General features: G+C 29.4%; 2 protein-coding genes across 3 annotated transcripts; one reads left to right on the plus strand and one right to left on the minus strand.

Moving 5' to 3' along the window:
* The first annotated feature begins 1,103 nt into the window (after nucleotides 1-1,103).
* LOC113871395 (fatty acyl-CoA reductase 2) lies at nucleotides 1,104-4,913 on the plus strand. The gene is made up of 9 exons (XM_027508490.1): nucleotides 1,104-1,506; nucleotides 2,096-2,199; nucleotides 2,524-2,723; nucleotides 2,821-2,921; nucleotides 3,128-3,338; nucleotides 3,521-3,682; nucleotides 3,984-4,065; nucleotides 4,214-4,611; nucleotides 4,745-4,913. Exons 1-9 carry the CDS (start codon nucleotides 1,104-1,106, stop codon nucleotides 4,911-4,913), a joined length of 1,830 nt encoding a protein of 609 aa, XP_027364291.1.
* A 4,588-nt stretch (nucleotides 4,914-9,501) lies between these two features.
* LOC113873704 (serine/threonine-protein phosphatase PP2A-4 catalytic subunit-like) lies at nucleotides 9,502-16,405 on the minus strand. Of its 2 annotated transcripts, XM_027511962.1 has the most exons (11): nucleotides 16,022-16,405; nucleotides 14,669-14,725; nucleotides 14,167-14,250; nucleotides 13,775-13,846; nucleotides 12,832-12,903; nucleotides 12,559-12,599; nucleotides 11,341-11,407; nucleotides 10,509-10,700; nucleotides 10,309-10,398; nucleotides 10,112-10,219; nucleotides 9,503-10,007 (listed from the first exon to the last, which is right to left on the minus strand). In XM_027511962.1, exons 1-11 carry the CDS (start codon nucleotides 16,115-16,117, stop codon nucleotides 9,942-9,944), a joined length of 945 nt encoding a protein of 314 aa, XP_027367763.1. In that variant the 5' UTR covers nucleotides 16,118-16,405; the 3' UTR covers nucleotides 9,503-9,941. The 2 variants fall into 2 exon arrangements, with proteins under 2 accessions (XP_027367764.1, XP_027367763.1); XM_027511963.1 differs by lacking the exons at nucleotides 14,167-14,250; nucleotides 14,669-14,725 and having other exon boundaries at nucleotides 9,502-10,007; nucleotides 16,022-16,370.
* Nucleotides 16,406-19,761: the final 3,356 nt, after the last annotated feature.

Genomic DNA, 19,761 nt, shown 5'->3' on the forward strand with positions numbered 1-19,761 from the left:
AGTTTTTTAGTTTTAATAATGATCATATCTTTATGTTCCGAGAACAATTTTCTTATTATAATAAATTACAAAAGAAACGATGCCCTTATAGAATATTATATAGATTGAAAAACAAAACAATTAATTACAATATTTTAAATTCATCCTAATGTAAAGTTAACCCTTATCATATTAATTGCTGCAATAGAAAATAATAATCTACATATATATATATATTATGGATATAAATATTTTTAAAATTTTATAAAAATATTTATATTAAAAACTATTAAAAGTCATTAACGTAAAAAGAGTAACGTGTAATGTATTTCTCTTTGACAAATATATATTTGCTAATATCTAATCAAATTGAATGATCATATGCATGACACACGTCAATGTCACATATATGTTATGTACGTAAGTAAAATGTAATGTATTGGATATTTTTTTAATCACTTAAATTATCGTGCATTCAAAGCTTCAATTGTATTTTTTCTTCACCTAAGAATTTACACAATTTGACGTTACATTTACCATTGATCTGTATACTACTACTGCTACTACTGCTACTAAGGAAAAAGCATTAAGAGTCTAGCTAGCTATCCCGTGTGTCATGGTAAACCCAGAGTTGAAGCTCAAGCTGAACCAAAACCACACCCTTTCTTCCCCTATATTTTTTAGCAAAGAATAAAACATAGAAACCACCACTTACCCAAAATGAGAATAATCAAAAAAGTGAAAGAAAGAGAGCTCCCGCCATCTCAGCTTTAGGTGCCTTTATGTGAGGTGTGACAATGCGGTAAAAAGAGAGCTTTTTATGAGATATACTTTCACATTTCATAAAAAATTATTATAAATACCAAACACTTAACTCCTTCATCCTTAAATCCACTCTACCTTTCTTTTCTCATTCATACTCTTCCCTCATTCATTCATTCTCTTTGTGTATCAAACCAACCAAACCCATCTCTTATCTTATAGAGTTGAGTTTGTTTACTAGCTTTTCTTTTTTATTCATAAAGAAATTATCTAAGGTTTCAAGTCAACCACTTTTAACTACATCACCATCACTTAGTACAACCCTTTTCTCTTGACCAGGTTTCTCATTTTCCCTGGAAGTCATGGTGGTCTTGTCCATAAGTTATTCCTCAACTTTACTCACAAAACTCATTAGGGTGCCAAAAAACAATGAGTGGTACCCTTCAAAGAGGAAGAATAATAATGTTGTTTACTGCCAGGGTGGTGGAAATGTGATCAAGTCCTCAAGCATGTCTTCTGTGTTAACAGAAAGATCATCGTTGGTTAGTAGCACAGATCATGGTGGTGCAACTCTAATGGATGCAGGAAGCTTGGTCTTGTCACAAAATGGGAAGAGCCAAGCAGAGATTGTGGTGAAGGATTTGGTACCTTTTGGTGGACCAACATCATCCACATTGATAGGATTGGAAGATGGAATAGGCATTGTCAAATTTCTAAGAGGGAAAAAGTTTTTTGTTACTGGGGCAACTGGGTTTCTAGCCAAAGGTATCTCTGTCTATTAAATCATGTGTGAAGATAATATGATGAGCACATTAATGACTATTTGGTTTGAGAAAAATATTTTTTTAAAAATACAAAAATGTCATTTTTTTTCATTTCGTTTTTATCTTTTATCGATTTGTATAGCAGATAACAAAATAAAATAACTTCTAAATATAAAATGCCATTTTATTTTTACTGTTTATTATATGAGCTTTTGACCAACAGAAAAATAAAATAAAAATAAAGTAGTATTTTTGTAATTAAAATAAAAAATTTAAAAATATTTTCTCCAACTAAAGACCTTCTGTTTGATTTTAATTTTTTTATTTTCACTTTAAATTACAAAATAGTTAGTTACCTTATTTTCATTCTGTTTTTCTTTTGTTTTTAAATATTTGTAAAACAATGGTGAAAATAAAAAATATTTTCAGCAGTTTTTATACAAATATTTAAAAATAAAATAAACATAACATGGTATTTCTATAATTAAAAATTGAAAAATTATTTTCTGAAATTAAATATCTCCTTAAGTTTCATCAATGCTTTAGTGGTTTTTAACATAGATAGTGACATTTATTTACTATTAATCCAGTTTTTATTGAGAAGATTCTACGGACAGAACCAGATGTGGGAAAAATTTATCTTTTGATCAAGGCAAAGAATAAGCAAGCCGCAGTGGAGAGATTGCAAAATGAAGTATGGTTTTATTTAAATTTTAGAGCATGTTTGGTTTGAGAAAAAAAAAAATACATTTTTCATTTTCAAATATGATTATAAAAATGTCACTTTTTTTTCGCCTTATTCCTATTTTTTATTCATATATGAAACAATATCAACATTTGGTTGTTTTCTCAATATTTGCAAACAGTGTGACATTTTTGTAATTGATTTTGAAAACAATAAATAAAATAAAAATGTTCTCAAACCAACATGCCCTTGTTCTTCAGCTTGCATTTGTCAAATTCATGGCTTCATTTACTTCTAGATCTCATATCAAAATTTCACTTTTGTGTTGTCTAGATCATAAATACAGAACTTTTCAGATGCCTTCAACAAACCCATGGAAAATCATACCAATCCTTTATGTTGAGCAAGCTAGTTCCTGTTGTAGGCAATGTTTGTGAACCCAATCTTGGACTAGATGAGGATATATCCAATGTTATAGCTGACGAGGTAGATGTCATTGTAAATTCTGCTGCTAATACAACATTTGATGAAAGGTTAGCCTCTAACTCTACCAAGAGCTTCTTCATCAATGATAACTTTCCATTTTTTCTTTGAGTTAAAGAGTGTAATCATTTGACTAAATGTGATCAGGTATGATACTGCTATCAACATAAACACTATAGGGCCATGCCGCCTTTTGGGCATAGCCAAAAAGTGCAAGAAGCTTAAGCTCTTTTTGCATGTTTCCACAGGTAAAAAAAATAAAATAAAATTGAGTTTAAAACTAAAATCCATGTGCTAATTATGAATTGCATTGTTTAGCCTTACCTACAACAATAAAAGTCTTTTTCCTGAAATCGGCTACATGGATGATACATGCTATTGAGCTAAACTAGAAATCAAATATTGAATTACATTGTTTAAAAAAAATGACAAAATCCTTGCTTTTAATGTGCAGCATATGTCAATGGGCAAAGGCAAGGTAGAATCATGGAAAGACCATTTAGCATTGGAGATTGCATAGCAAGAGAAAAATTTATATCTGAAGTTCCACCAAAATATCTTCCCACATTGGACATTGAAGGAGAAATAAATCAGGTTTCAAATTACAAAGGGAACATGGAAGACAACTTACTAGCTCAAAAGATGAAGGAGATGGGTCTAGAGAGGTTTATTGAGTGTCTTTATATTTTAAATGGCTCGTTATCTTTCTAGTTCCATCATTTGATAAATGATCAAGAAAAGTTGTAGGAACAAAGATTCAGCTTCCTCTTTAGATTTTGATCGCAAAATTTTGGAAGATTCTTAAAATTTATAATCTAATTTGATATTTGAGTTACTTCTTATACAGGGCCAGAAGATATGGGTGGCAAGATACTTATGTGTTCACAAAGGCTATGGGAGAAATGATGATTGACAAATTGAGGGGGGATATTCCAGTTGTTGTGATTCGACCTAGTGTTATTGAGAGTACTTTCAGTGAACCATTTCCTGGGTGGATGGAAGGAAATAGGTAACTTACCACCTCTTTCTCAAAAGAAATTAAAAGAACTGAAGAACCTTTTGTCTAAGATTAAACAATGTGATTTTAATAAAGCATAAAAATCTTATTTTTAAAAACTTTTTAAATAATAAAAATCTTGTTTTTTTAATTCTTATTTTCTTTTAAATTGCTTGCCAGATTCGTTAACACATTTCAAAAGTGACTCTTTCAGCCGAAAAAATGTAATTTCCTTTAGGATAAAAAAAATTCTTAAACAAGCTGCACTCTAAATTTGTCTGATAGAACTAACCATTTTTCTTTTCACTACCAGGATGATGGATCCAATAGTTCTCTGCTATGGGAAAGGGCAGCTAACAGGTTTCTTGGTAGACCCAAATGGAGTACTGGATGTGGTAAGTCGTAAGTGACTTAAACTTACATATTTTTACACAATCCATTATCTGAAAAGTAAAAGAGAAGCAAACAATTCAAAAACTCTATATATTGGTTAATAATTCTCATTTCTCACACTAATATTGGCTCACTCGCTCTCATACATAGGTTCCAGCTGACATGGTTGTTAATGCAACCTTGGCAGCAATGGCAAGGCATGGACAAAACCAAAAGCCAGATATCAATGTGTACCAAATTGCTTCATCTGTGGTGAACCCTCTAGTCTTCCAAGACCTGGCAAGGCTTCTCTATGAATATTACAGCTCCTCACCATGCATTGATTCAAAGGGTAGGCCAATTCAAGTTCCATTGATGAAGTTGTTTAGCTCAACAGAAGAATTCTCTGGCCACCTATGGAGAGATGCTATTAAGAAAAGTGGCCTTACAGCTATGGCCTCCTCAAAGGGGAAAATGTCTCAAAAGCTTGAAAATATGTGTAGAAAATCAGTGGAGCAAGCAAAGTACTTGGCCAACATTTACGAACCCTATACATTTTATGGTGGAAGGTTAGATACTCATTTAATTTCACACTCTTCAACTAGTGACAGAACTAGTTATTCATGTTTCTGTGAAGCAAATAAATAAATAAAAATATGCATCTTATGATTTACTGATTTTAAACCAATAACTATGATGCAGGTTTGATAACAGTAATACACAAGAATTGATGGAATGCATGTCTGAAGAAGAAAAGATGGAGTTTGGGTTTGATGTAAAGAGCATTGATTGGAAAGACTATATCACCAATGTTCATATACCTGGTCTAAGGAGACATGTCATGAAAGGAAGAGGAATGGGTAGTCAGTGACTTATATCTTGTGCCGTGTTGTCACTACTCTTATGCTGCACCAAACTGTATTAAAATATATACCTTTCCTTCTGTCCTTAGATCCTATAGATTGTGCAACAACTACAAGAGTATACTTCATTATCTATACTGTAATTTAATAATAAGAATAAGAATAATTTCTGTAACTGATTACTCCCTGGTTTCGCTTAGATGTTCTTTTTCTGGAATTTGCTTCCAGTTCCACCTTACCCATCTCATTTTCTCAACTTTCTTTTTTGAGGGTCAGTGAGAAGAATGACAAAAATGTTCATAACTTGAAGGAATATAATTATATGTTAAAGTTTAATAGGAGAGAGATCTATATAATTCTGAGAACACAAACAGTGTAATTTTGTCAAACTTCAAAAAAGTTTTTAAACATAAAATTTTATTTTTGATGTGAAGAAAATTTCAACAAATCCGAATCCTGATCCTAATTTCTAACAAAGTAAATATTTAGAGAAATTCAATAGTGTACAAGTGACACCAAGTCCCTTTGGGGAATTATTAATCAAGGAAAAGTATAATGATAATGAATTTAGTAGGTTGCTAAATGTCATTTATAAAGCTACAGGTGCGTTTATGCGCATTAACCGGCCCACTTTATTTTAGTGTTTGAAATGTTATTTAAAATATAAATAAAATACTTATTACACAAAAAATATCATTTATTGTGAAATTATATATATATAAATGTTATGATATAGATAATTTAATAATTGAATTAATAAATAGTTTTATAGTAAAAAATTATTGAAGATATTATTGATTCTAAATAATATGCGTATATGTATATAACCACTTCTTTGCTTTTACTATTACTTACCATTAAACAGAGCTGCATATTCTCGATTTATATTTATTTATTTAGTATACTTTTTAAGATTTCCATATGTTTTGTTTTCTGAATGATATATTTTCCATGTTGGTTATCTGTTATAATTTATTTCAGAGATTTCATTTTAGATCATTATATGGGACATTTCTTATTCTAAGAGTTATATTTAACTTTTAAAAAACATATATAATAATTACGTATTAAATATTTTTATAAATATAAATGACATTACACAAAACAGAAAATATTGTTTTTATGATGCGATCAAATTAACGAATTTAATTTAATATAAATGACATTATAAAAATATTTTTGAGTTATTTTGATACAAGAATATTAATTTGACATTCAATACAATATATATATATATATATATATATATATATATATATATATATTAAAGGACTTAGCAAGCGTAGAAAATTTCTTAAAGTTAGTAAGAGTTTAGAAATTATATTTGTAAGATGAGTATAATTTTACTAATTATTTAAATAACATTCAAACAAAACCAAGTGTAACCACTCCTATCATTCAAATCCACAATTTGTGAAATTTTTAAACTCTCAAGAAGACTTAACCTAGGACTCTACTTGTGAAGCATCTCACACAAATCTTCCCACTCTAAATTTTTTGTCAAGCCCAACACGAAGAAGAAGCTTAATTTTCGTACCCATTTTGAGACCAAAGTGCCAAGAACACTCTTCATTCTCTCGGTCAGATGTACTCAAGGAAGACCAAAAGCTTGCATTCTTAATCCCTCCATTCACACTTACATTCACGATAATTTGAAACCAAAATCCCCAAGTGTTAGTTACTCTCACTGTCGCATACAACGATCCTCACTTTACACCTAAGGAAAGAAATCCACTCAAGTACTCACTTACACTTTTGACTAGGGGTGAGCAAAATTTTGTGACCCACCCGTACCAAAGGAAAGCGAAAGTTGAAATTTAATTTCAAATCAAATTGGATTGGGTCACAGTTTTAAACAGTTAAAAGAATTAAGTTTATCAGATTTAAGTGTTGGTTTTGGTTCTTTTAATTTTTATATGTTCGAGACAGAACTGATTGAATTGTCAAGAGTGAAGAGTTTTAAAAGATGCATGAGACAATTGCTCAATATAGTATTGAATTTAAGTTATTATTCTACCATGAGATTCAAGTAAAATATTTAAAATAAAAAATTGAGGAGATAAATTAAATTTTGGAAGATACAAAGCTTATTGAAAAAAAAAACTAAATATATTAAAATATCAATAGATTGACTGACAAAAAGATTAAAAAGATCATACTTAATTTGTTGGTAAATAGTTCAGAGAAACTATATTTTTAAATTTTATTAAGACATATAACATATGCAAAATAACAGATAAAAATTTTAAGATGATAAATAAGGTTATTGAAGAAGCTGAAAAAGAAAATATAGTATAAATTATGATGAACAATGATGCAAATAAAACATTAGTTCAATTTGATTTAAAAGAGGAAAATGTTTTATTAGATACCTTGTGTTGCACATTATATTAATCTTATGTTGGAGGATTTTGACAAGACATTGTTACTTAAAGAAAATACCGCATGTGGTAAAAAAAAAAATCACTACTTATATCTATTCTAGGATTAGTCTTATATCTTTGTTACATTACTAATGAGGCAAATTTGATTAAACTTGCAATTATATGTTTTGCAACTTCTTACTTGACTTTAAGATACTTGAATGATAACAATGAATTATTTTTTTAAAATGTTTACATCCAAAGAATGGAAAGATAGTTTGTTTGCAAAAACAAAATATGAAAAAAGTTGTTGAAAATCTAGTTACAAATAAGGAGTTTTGGAAAGATATCCTAAGTTACTTAAGAGGTGTTTATCGCTTAATTAAGTGTTGCATTTGGTGGATTTAGAAGAGAAGTCAGTCATGAATTTTATTTATGAGAAAATGGATTGAGTCAAGAAGAAGATTCAAACTAACTTCAATAGAGTAAAATGTGTATAAGACATTAGTTCAACTTTTATAATTTATAGCTTTGGTTTGAAAACTATTTTTTTTTTATTCTCTAATCTCTAATTTCATACAACTATGATAGATAAATGTGAGATATGAAAAAATTTATTGCCTAAACCTTTGCACGCTACACGCTACTATATTAATCTAATTTTGTATTATGCTTTGTATTTTAAAAATGATTTTGAAGTTAAGCGTGGACTATATAAATCTTTGGAATAATGGTAGAAGACATGGAGGAAGTGAATAAGATTGATAGTCAACTTTAACATTTCAAAGCTAAAAAAAGATTTTTTGATACAAAAGTAGCAATTAATGATTGAAAGTGCACAATGATAGAAATCTTATGGTAATCAACAATGAAAGTTGCAAAGATTTTTCATTCGTATATTGAACATGACATATAGTTGCATTGTTGTTGAATAGCGGCTATTATTCTGCTATGATATTTTTGCAGATAAAATTTTGAGATTGCCACCATGCATGGTCATTGTGTTGTGGTTTTGCCATTTTCAAAATGGTGAATGCTATTTATATTGCAAAGACCATATATGAAGTAAAAATAGCGAATTGGATAATTCAGGAGTCATTTTTATCTTTCTTTTTTTTTTCAATAAAGGAACCATATAGTCGTTACTTATCCATTCTAACAATAACTTTTGCCTCTAATGAATCTCTACTGAGTACTATTGTTTATGGCAAGTTTCTCTTTTCTCCATGTAACTTTTGTGGTTGTCATCTCTAACAACTAATGTTGCTCCAAAGAGTTCTTGACGAGTTAAGTAGTTAGAATTTTCTATAATTTTTTTTTCATTTGTTTCTTTACGAGACTCTTTGATATTTCTTAGTTTCATTTTTCACTTTTTTTAATTACTTTTTGTTTTTTTTTTTTACTAGTATCATCCTTCACACCCTCACTGTTTTTTCACTCTTTATTCCTCTAGTTTTTTTTTTTCCTTTATTCAAGTTATCATCTTCATCTATATTCTGTTATGTTTTTTCACTTTGGATCATCTCTTTTTTCATACACGGATTTGTGGTGATAAGACATGCGCAATATCATATCAACTAACTTCAAAGCAATACGTAAATCAAACTTTTATTAGCCAGAGACCATACCTTTGGTCATATCACAACTAGATTTTAGGATAAATAAAGTTCCCTAAACTAAAACATTAGGAGTAAAATTGGAAGACAAAGAAAATCCCTTGTCTAATGGTAATTTATCACATCTAGTAAAATAATTGTATAGTGAAAATCCTGTTCGGACGCTAAATAACTTTCCCATTTAAATTCCATAATGCCCATTCAAAAGCCAATTTCTTTGAATTTTTCCAAAGGAAAAAAAAAGAGTGTAACATGAATTATCACCTAACAATTTACCTTCTAAGTCGAATCTTTTTTAAGATTTTACATAGCTTGACCTTCCAAGAAAAATTAATTTATCAGGGATAAAAAGCAAATAATGAGGTTAGATTTTTTTTTTTTCAGTATAATAAACTTGGAAATTCTACATTCGACTAGGTTCAGTGTTCAAACTATCATGGGTTAGAAATGAAATCGACACAGGCGATTAGGTCTAACCTGAACAGCTAAGCAGCAAGATAATTGGTTGAAAACTTCGACATGTTGATCAGAGATGGAACAATTGTTTGTAAACATACACTATTGCGCATTGAAATCAAAATCCAATTTTCTCTTGTTCGCCACCATGTTATTTGACTAACCAAAAACAAAGTCTGACGAGTTTATATATATTCTTTTCATAGGCTATATCAGGATAGATGATAACTACCAATGAAATTGAACATAATTTGTAAGAACAAAACATAATCACTATTATCATGCAACTTCTACGAAAAAATTACGGAACATAGCAAAGCAAATCCTCAATGAAGAAAAAATCCCAGTCATTGCTTCTAAAAATGAGGAAGACAAGAACGAAAAAATATCCACATTTCTCAAGCGTCACAAAAAAAAACGATGTAATCTGCCTATATTATACATCAAAGCAGTCTTGGGCAACCGCAAAAAAGTTTGGTGTGTATATATATTCAAGGATTTAAGTGCCTACAGTAATCTCATCAACGAGGATGCACAACTACCTGAAATTTGTGCAAAATGAGATGTAACTGTGACACGAATATGATATGTAGCAGCTACATCATAGGAAGTAATCAGGTGTTCTACGGGTGACATCAGGTTCTCCTCTCCTAGGAGCAGGGTCAAACTGCAATTACATTTCAAATTTATGCTCAGAGATCCAGTGCACATGACAATATTGTACCATGCAGTATAGGAGCAAAATATGTTAAACAAGATAATATGAGAGACCTGGATAAATGTGTGGCCCTTGGAATCGTCAACCTCCAAAATTGAAGCCATGTTCCCACATCGATAACAGTAGTTAGGTGCACTAAAAATAGTCACAACCTTTTGTTCCTGTTTCAACAAAATGGACATATCTAAATTTCACTCCCATTACTCCAAAGCAAACAAGAGAAAGATTATTCCATGAGAAGGTCAATTACATGAGCCCAGTTAAATCCATCCATAACCAGCTGATGAGCTCTAGCAATCAATTTGAGCTGGTTTGTGTGATTAAACTGTTCGGATATATCCTGTAAAAAAAAAAGAGTGAATTTGAATATAAAATACGATAGCCAATTTCTCAATGCTTCAAAAATAACGTATTCAACAACTTAGAGTTGAGAATTATATTGTTTGTTACCTGGCCAAAAGTATATCCAGCACCACGAGGAGAAATTCCCCAGCCACACCTATCATCTGGGTCAGACCACAACAGATCACACATGGGCCCTTCATGAGGAACCTCTTGAACACGATCAAAGTTCCTTATGTTATCAAGAGTCTCGATTGAAGGTGAAAGTCCACCATGCAAACAAAATATTTCAGACTCAACCTGGAAGGGGAACAATATTAAATTAGATGCTGAATGTTCAAAAGCTTTCAACTATGATCTTCAAGTCTTTAACAACAAACTCCCTTTTCAGTATAGCAAGAAAAAGATTATCATTATAATGAAAATGAATTGCAATTAGACTAGTTGCAAAGTACAAACTAACTTCACAAACTTGAGCATCTTACATTCAGTAACCCTGAAGTTCAGTTTTATTATACAGCCATCATGTCTTGATTTGAATGACAGATATTTCAAAGCACGAGTTCATATCTGGAAATATATACAACCCTGTCTATGCTTTCCACAAACTACATGAATTTGTTAAAAATTACCATATCATGACTTGGTCCATCATCCTACTTACTCTTCCAACATTTTACTTTCCGAAAAGAGCATGCTAAGTTGCTAACTTAAAATTCATAAAATGGGTACTGTTCAAGTAAGTTCCAAAAGACAGTGAAAAAGGTTCTTCAAACCTCTGAAACAAAAGGGGGAGGGAAATGTTGGCAATTTTGCTTAATATAGGAAAAAAAAAGCAATTTCCTAGAATATTCTTTACATAATAACTGATACGTAGTTTATTCTCAATATTTATTGTCCTCTTAAGTCAAATTCCCAAATGAAAAAAAAATGTACTAACCAATGCGGTCAATGGAAAGAAATCAAAAAGGTCTGTAAAGATCTTCCAAACATTAGCATTACCATACCTGCAAAAGAAGCATTCATAAGAACTATCACGAACTTTAAAAAGGAAACAAAGAATTTGATAAGTCAATAAGATAACATCTATTATCAACTGATCCATAGTCTCATATAGATCCTATAGAAGAATTAAATCCAGAACAAGTCAAATTGCATCTCAATCTATATCCAATTACATATAATATTTGTTAGAATTTATTAGGATCATTAGTCAAGAGTGTAGCTCAAGCTTATTAACATGAAGTCTAATAACCTAATATGTTTCTATCAATATTTATCAAACCACATCAATTAACTTGTTACAATTCATATTCATGAATGTGTCACCTTTATGGTCCAATCTCAATCTAAATATTTATGCCTTCATTGAATATTAGGAATCATACTGTTTGTCTTGAAATAAAAGACCACATGATGTAAACAGAACAAACATCATAAGATAATCAAATTGAGTAATACATCACAAGATCCACTTCAAATACATAGGAAGTAATTGCACAAGTCATATCTTCAAAACAAAGAAAGTCCTAATGGTTGTAACCATTAATTATTTGATAATACTAATAACAGAAACACAAAGAAAGCAAGGTCCGTTAAGAAAAGATTGGCAGAGGTCACATCAGATGCATCCTCGACCTTCCCTCAAAAAGAAGCATTTTTTTGTCTTTAATATTTTGAGCAGCATTCCTTTTTGAAGGATAATTTATTTAAATTTACAATATTTTCCCAAATGCCAGCTGGACAAACATCCTGATGTTATCAGTTTGTCTAGGACATCTAGTCTGCAATATTGGATCCATCGAAGTATTTCAATTTAGACCAATATTTCTGTAATGAATATAAGTACAGAACTGTGTATTCTTTACCCACGTTAACGAGAACATAACACATTGTATGCCATCGATATACGGTTATACCCACACAACTTCCATGCATGTAAAGACACTAGCTAATCAAAGTCTAATGTTAAAAGTACAACAATGGATATTCCGGCCACAAAGAAAATCCATTTCCCAAACAGCCTATACAGTACGTATTACACAAGTTTATGAAACCACTGTAGAGTACATCAATAATTAACAAAAAAAGAACTTCGATTGAAACAATATCCCAATTTTCCCATTAGGACCTCAAAATAAAGGTGTTGAAAACTCACTTTCTTAGGCATTCATCATAAAATCCATATACTTGAGTGATCTGTGCAAAAAAATGATTAAGAAAGGGACAATTAGTTCAAGTAATACATGAGTCTTAAAATCAAAGCCTGAACAGTTAACAACAACATTTTGTTAAAAAACTAGAAAGCCTCCAAGACAAGCTAATTTTTGTGGCATTAAAGTATACAAGTTACTAAATAACTTTGGAAAATAAATCACATAATAGACCTTAGAACAGAAGATTTGAAAGAAAGAAGAATGCCAAAGCATACCTGACGACTTTCATGGTTTCCTCTAAGAATCGTAATTCGCTGAGGGTAACGCACTTTCAGTGACACAAGTAGCTGGATAGAATAACAAATTAGTACCTCTAACACACAATACACCAATATCAAGCCAAGGGGAATTAGGATACAAATGATCTATTCAACAACAACAAAAGACTTATCCTTTAGTTATTTAACTTCATCACACAAGCCAAAAATGTATACAACTATATAAATATAAACATGCATCTAACTACATCACTTAGTTATCTAAAAGACGATCACAGCATAATATCCAGAAAAATTTGTAATCCTATAGATGTAATCATGTACATATGCATGTTGATACTAATGGAAAGGAATTTACTATAAATGATGATTAAGATCAATAGCACTAAAATGTTACAACTTTTCTTGATCTCAGGAATAAAAACACCTATCCTGAAACAATTATCAATTATACAACAGATTCACAATCTATTAATTTCAGAGTTGAGATTTTGTCAGAATGACTTTCTTTAATGCCCCAGAATCTCAGCAATTACCTCTGCCTGCCATTCACAAGTTGAGCATTTGATGCGGATAATTTATCTTGAAATATAAGTATAATTAATAATATAATGTGGACTTATTTATAAGTAACATTTATCAACTGCAAGCCTTCTAAATCTGACCACGTTGAAAATCCATAAATAATACTCCACAGTAAACATTCTAATTATATTTCCTTATTATGTAATAAATTTTGAAACTTGAAAGAGCTACTTGCCATTTAGGGACCATCCAATTTTCTATTCACCCTAATTGCATGAGACAGCTTAAATGATTAGCCACACTTTCATAGATTTCATACTATAAAGCATGAATAACATAAAACACAAGCTCTGGAACAAGCAGCAACTATTAATACGTACAGAAAAATCAATAAGTTTATCTTCAATGTACTTACTGTTACAGTTTCAACTGAATAATAACCCCGGTCCACATAATCACCCATAAACAAGTAATTAGTATCTGGACACTGTCAAGAAAACAAATATTCTCAGATATCATATATAAATAATCAGCAAAGTACAATATCAAGGGGAAAAAAAGAATTCTTGTAAAAAAAAGTTCATTTTACACTAGTAAAATGTTAATAGACTTTAACGTGGTAATATTAGGGTTGAAGTGAATTCAAGGAGTAGTTCCCTGGTTATACAATTTACTCCACAATACCTCTGATGCACTTCAATCTTCAAAAGCCTTTTCTTTGGCAGGTCTCAATTAGTTAGTTAAGACATTCCCCAGCTGAAACAGAAGAGTGGAATACAAAAGGAAAGTGATAGTCAGAACTGATACCTTCCCTCCAATTCGAAATAGTTCAGCAAGATCATGAAACTGCCCATGAATATCACCACAAATTGTCACAGGGCTTTTCACAGGCTGTGGTACAAAAGAGAGAGAAAAATTAATGCTTTCTCTCTCTCTCAGAAAAAACTTGCAATTAAAAGATGCATTGAAATAGTGAAATGTATTTGTAATGGAAAAAAAGATATATAGCATGAGCATTTTAAAAAATGGACTAAAAGAATTACTTCTTCCTGCCACAAAACAGGCAACAAAAGCAATAACATCAGACAAAGGAACCCAAATAAGGGGTAATCCCCCACCCCTCCCTGCCCCCAAAAAAATGTTGAACAAACAGCAGCAACTGATTTCTGTCCCCTACAATGGATTACTTTTTATGCAAAGCAAACCAGCAGATGAAAAATTAGTGAAGAGTGAGATCAATGTCTAGAGAAATAGAGTAGGGCCTCATTTAAACGTAAAACAAGAAATAAAAAGGAAGGAAGGTTCACACCTGGACATTACTTTCATCCATTAAAATCTCCTTGGCCTTCTCACATAAAACTCTAACCTACAGCACAATAGAAAACGAGAGCATTAGTTTACTTTTATATTTATCTTCTCAAAGAGATAACAATCAGAGGAGGAAAAGATATTGGAGATAGATTCCAAGAAAAGAGTCACTATTGCTTTGTTAAAACAATCAATAAAAGAAAGAAAGACAATCAGCATCAACATATATGATATTTCCAAGGAAAAATAGTAAGTATCAAAGGGAAAAGAGGTCAAACAAGAAATTATGAAATCTATTCATTTTCCCATCTAAGTCAATTTTCAAGTATACGAACTCTAGATATAAGATCTTCTGCAGGAACAAATAAAAAAAAAAACTGCTGATACAAAAATGACAAAGGATGAAGCTATTGTAAAAACCATACAAGACCACCAAAGTAGCATCAGCATAATGAATTAAGAACCCCGTTTAAATATACAAGTTGGAGACAAAACCCATAGTTAGCTGTTGGTAAACACTGCTTCACTAAGATGCCAACAAGGCATCTTTATGCAGATAACTCTTACTAGGTTTCCACCATGCTATACAATATACAAGTTATTATGCCATCTAGTCAAATACATTACAGACCCATATCTCCGATTCCCGATGTCAGAAGGCTTCAATACAGACATACAGCCGGAGGTACAATGCTCCCATCCTGCACCATTCTGGGCTCTAGAGAGGGTGATGCAACACCACCCTAATGAGTTGAGAGGCTGTTTTCACCCCCACCCAGTCACTCAATCACTGGGAGAAACCTCAAAGTTGCTCCAAGGTTAGTCCTCCAACAGTTCCAAATACGAACAATCCTAGATTATGATTTCCTATATATCAAACCTACCAAACACAAAACATCTTAGTTCATAACCTTTACCATGCGTCATAACAATCTATTCCTAACCTAACAAAGCCATTTGTAAAATACAAATACCATAATTAAACATCCACAATTAAATTTTCCTTCAAACTTCATTAAATTGATGAACTCATATTTCCCTATGCGCGACTACATGACTATATCCAAATCTAAACAGGGAAAAAGAAGCTACTTTTACAGCCGAAAACAAAAATCTGTATTTTTTCCGAACAATCTCCATTTCTATTTTTTTTCCATCTTCATAATTCCTCCGCATCAAGTAAGAGCCACTACTCCTTAGTCCTTATTTTACGCTACTTTCAATTCGATCCATCCAAACAAAAGAAAAATGTAAAAATTAAGCAAAAGACAAATACAATCAAGGTAAATTCCATATCGAAGTAGCAAATAACGAAACAGATCGTAACGATTGAGATATAAAGGGAAATGGAAACCTGTTGCTCGGAAAGCGGCTTGCATTGCATGAGCTGTGAGATCTGCTCGTCGAGATCGAGGACGGAATCCTCCGATGGGAAGGAATTGACGCCCATCTCGCTCCTCAATTGGATTAGGGGGAAATCCTAACCCTAACCCTAAGAATGAATATTGATTTTCTTCGGAGTGGTCGAAGTGCAGAGAGCAGAGCGAGGAGTGAGTGGAGAATGGTGTAATATGTATTAACGGTTGATTTGCACGATACTCAATAAAACGCTTTTGTGGGCTTTTTTTTTGGTGTTATTGTTCTTTTCGCAACGTCGATTTTGCATGCGGTTAGAACGAGGGAAACACAGACTCCATCTCCTTCCAATGGGACCACGCCACGTATACTATTTGTCCATTTGAAGCTGTGAAAGGACGCCCATGTTATTGTAGTTTGCGGAAGGAGATGAACACAACAGTGCCGCGTTACTTTTACACTTTTATTTTTTTTGTTAAATTTTTATTTTTATTTTTAATCTTTGTTGCTAAGTGCATACTTGGTTAATAAAACGTTTAGTCAAACTCTATTTATTATATTTGGTAAAAAATTATTCAAACAGTATAAATTAGAGATTTTATTACGAGTCACATTAAAAAATCATTTTTATATCTTTCATAAATGTAAGTTAATTACATTTGTGACTTTTTTTTAACCTATATGATATGTTTTTATAAACTACTAGGTTTAGTTGGACATTCATTAATAATTAGAATGAAAAAAGAAAAAAAAATGCATAGATATATAAGGAGTGATCACATTATTGGTATAAGTCAAGTTTACTTTTATTCTTATTTTATAACTTTTTTTAATAAAGTAATTATCAAATTAATTTTTAGAATAAAAGTTTTGAAATAAAAAATTTGACATTAATTCAAAATTATTTAATATATTTTATTTATATTTATATATATATATATTAATATAATATATACTATTAAAATTTATGAAAATAAGAATTATTTATAACAATGTTATAGAGATTCAATTTTGATAAAATTTGATATAAATAATATATAATTATCAACGTTTTAATTGATGAAAATTATTTTATATATTAAGTTATTAATCAATAAGAGTAAAAATAATTTACATTAATATAAATGATGTATAACTTTTAATAATATTTAGTTAGATAATTTAATCCTATAATTAATCATTAAATTAAAAATTTTAATCATATAGATCATGTATAAAAAATTTGAAATTAATTTAAAATTATTTAATACATTATTTATATACTTTAAAATTAATGTAATATATATTTTTAAAATTTATAAAAATAAAAATTATTTTATTTAATTTTGACAAAATTTGATACAAATAATCTAGTTATATATAATTATAATTCAACAGTTTAATTGATAAAAATTATTTTTATATTAAGTTATTAATAATATAAGAATGAATATAATTTAGACCAGTATAATTTAATTCTTTTATAATATATATACCAATGCAATGCGTTAAACACTTATCTATTATATCTTATCTACTATTATTATACTATAAATATAAAATTCAATTAATGTCATGTAATAATAAATAAATTTTTTTAAAAAATATCTAATTTGAACAATAAAAAAGTATTTTAAATTTTAAAAAAATTAAACTTAAATTTTGAGATAAATATTAAAAAATAATTATTTTATTTTATAATTAAACTCATTTTTGCATATTCAACTTAACACATGATTATTTTGATAAATATCCAAAAAATATCAATCTACCACTTAATTAACATTAATTGATCACTTGAGTATAATTAATAAGAAGTGAATCAAATTTTGTATAAAGTTCAAGTTAACATATAGTTACTCAGTAAAATTTTACAATCTAAAAAATTTTCTGAGTGTAATTTCTATATTATGTATCACCATGCCTAAGAATATATTGGTTGAAGTAAATTTTTCTTTTCATCAATTAAAACTCATTCCTTATTAAAAGTGGATCAAATACTCAATTAACATTAATTAGTCATTACTTGGATTCAAAAAATTTTATTTATATATTTTTATTTATTTTATTTTTAAGAAAAATAAGTTTGACCTTTGTACAAGCATTAATTTTGTAATTTTTTATAGAGATTATTTACACAATTTATTTGCAATAATAATAATAATAATAATAATAAATCAATCCACACAATCTTTTATTTTATTTTTTAAATTTTTTACATCATTATTATTATAAAGAATCGAATGAATAAGAAATAAAAAAGACAGAAAAAGTTTAAACCTAAAACGTCAAAAGAAATTAAATTAAACATATTTTCTTCAGTTTTTTTTTTCAAAAACAAATTACAAATCAAAAACAAAAATGTTAGGACCCATAAAAAAAAAGGAAACAATAAAACAAAATACATAGACATATTGAAAATATTGAAGTGAATTTAAAAAAATTATTGATTTAACTTAAATAAAAAAATTAAGAGAGTTTTGTATTTTCCTTTTAAATTTAATTAAAAAATGAAACTCTTCTTGTGTTTTATTATACTTAAAAAAAGATCAAATAAAAGATAAATTAAGAGTTTGAAAAATGTTAAAATACCATACAAGAAAAAATTACACAATCAAGAGAGCAAAGAAATATAAAAAATATTATTTGATGTATTTTTGTTACCATTGATTATTACATTAGAAAAAAAAAACTAAAAGAGTGAAAATATAAAAAAAAAAAATCAAAACAGGAATAATCATGCAACTAAAAGCGTAAAGAAATAAAAAAAAAATCTTCCTTAGTGTACTTTTTTTTACACGATGTATATTATGAGAATAAGCAAAGTTTTTCAAAAAAAAAATTCTTATGGTATTTTAATTACTGTTTTAAAAAAAGTTTTTATTTTTAAAAAAAGAAAATTATTTAAAAAAACAAACACTCCTTTACTTTTTTTACTCTTTTTTTTCTCTCTTCTCTTATTTTTTTTTAACAAAGACGCATCTTTATATTTATATCTCTTTTTAAATTTTATTTTTATTTTTAAAATGCCTCTGTCATCTCTTCCATCCATTATTTTTTTATAACCACCGTTCAATTTTTCTTCAACATTCTATCAACTTTCCCACAAAGTCTACCTATTATTTTTACTATTTTAAATTTTTTGAAAATAATTTTTACCCACTCCCTTATTCATCGAAACTCCAAAAAAAATCTATTCATTTTTATACTTCTAGAATTTAAAAATTTTTAGTTTAAAATTTTTCCAAATTAGTTTTCATTCCCTATCTTATCCACTCCCAATCATCCAAAAAATCTAATCATTATTTTTTTTTTTTTTGAATTTCTAAAATTTTGAATTTTGTTTTATCATCTTTATTATTTTGAAGTGGTGGTCGGTGGGTTGTCCTTAAAGCAAAGAAGAGAAAGGAAGTAGAAACTAGGGCCTGAGGTGCAGTGCATCATGTCACACAGATAGCATAGCATAGGGTATATGAAAGAGGGTAAAGATAGAGACTAGCAGATGATAGGGGCACATATGATATACATAGTGTAGAGCTCTCCCCAATGAGAACAATTTTTGATAATCTGTTTTTAAAATACATTTTAAAAAAATGTTTCTCCCATTACATGTATTGCCTTCTTTTCGAAGCTCGGGTTTTTATCATTAACCACTATTTTAATTTCATTTTTCATAACTCATTTTAGGTATTTTTTACTCTCCTTTCAAATTTTGAATTTTCAATACTATCAATCATTTTATTAATATTACTATTATGA

Source organism: Abrus precatorius, unplaced genomic scaffold, assembly GCF_003935025.1.
Source record: "Abrus precatorius isolate BTA unplaced genomic scaffold, Abrus_2018 Scaffold7, whole genome shotgun sequence".
NCBI classification, from domain to species: Eukaryota; Viridiplantae; Streptophyta; class Magnoliopsida; order Fabales; family Fabaceae; genus Abrus; species Abrus precatorius.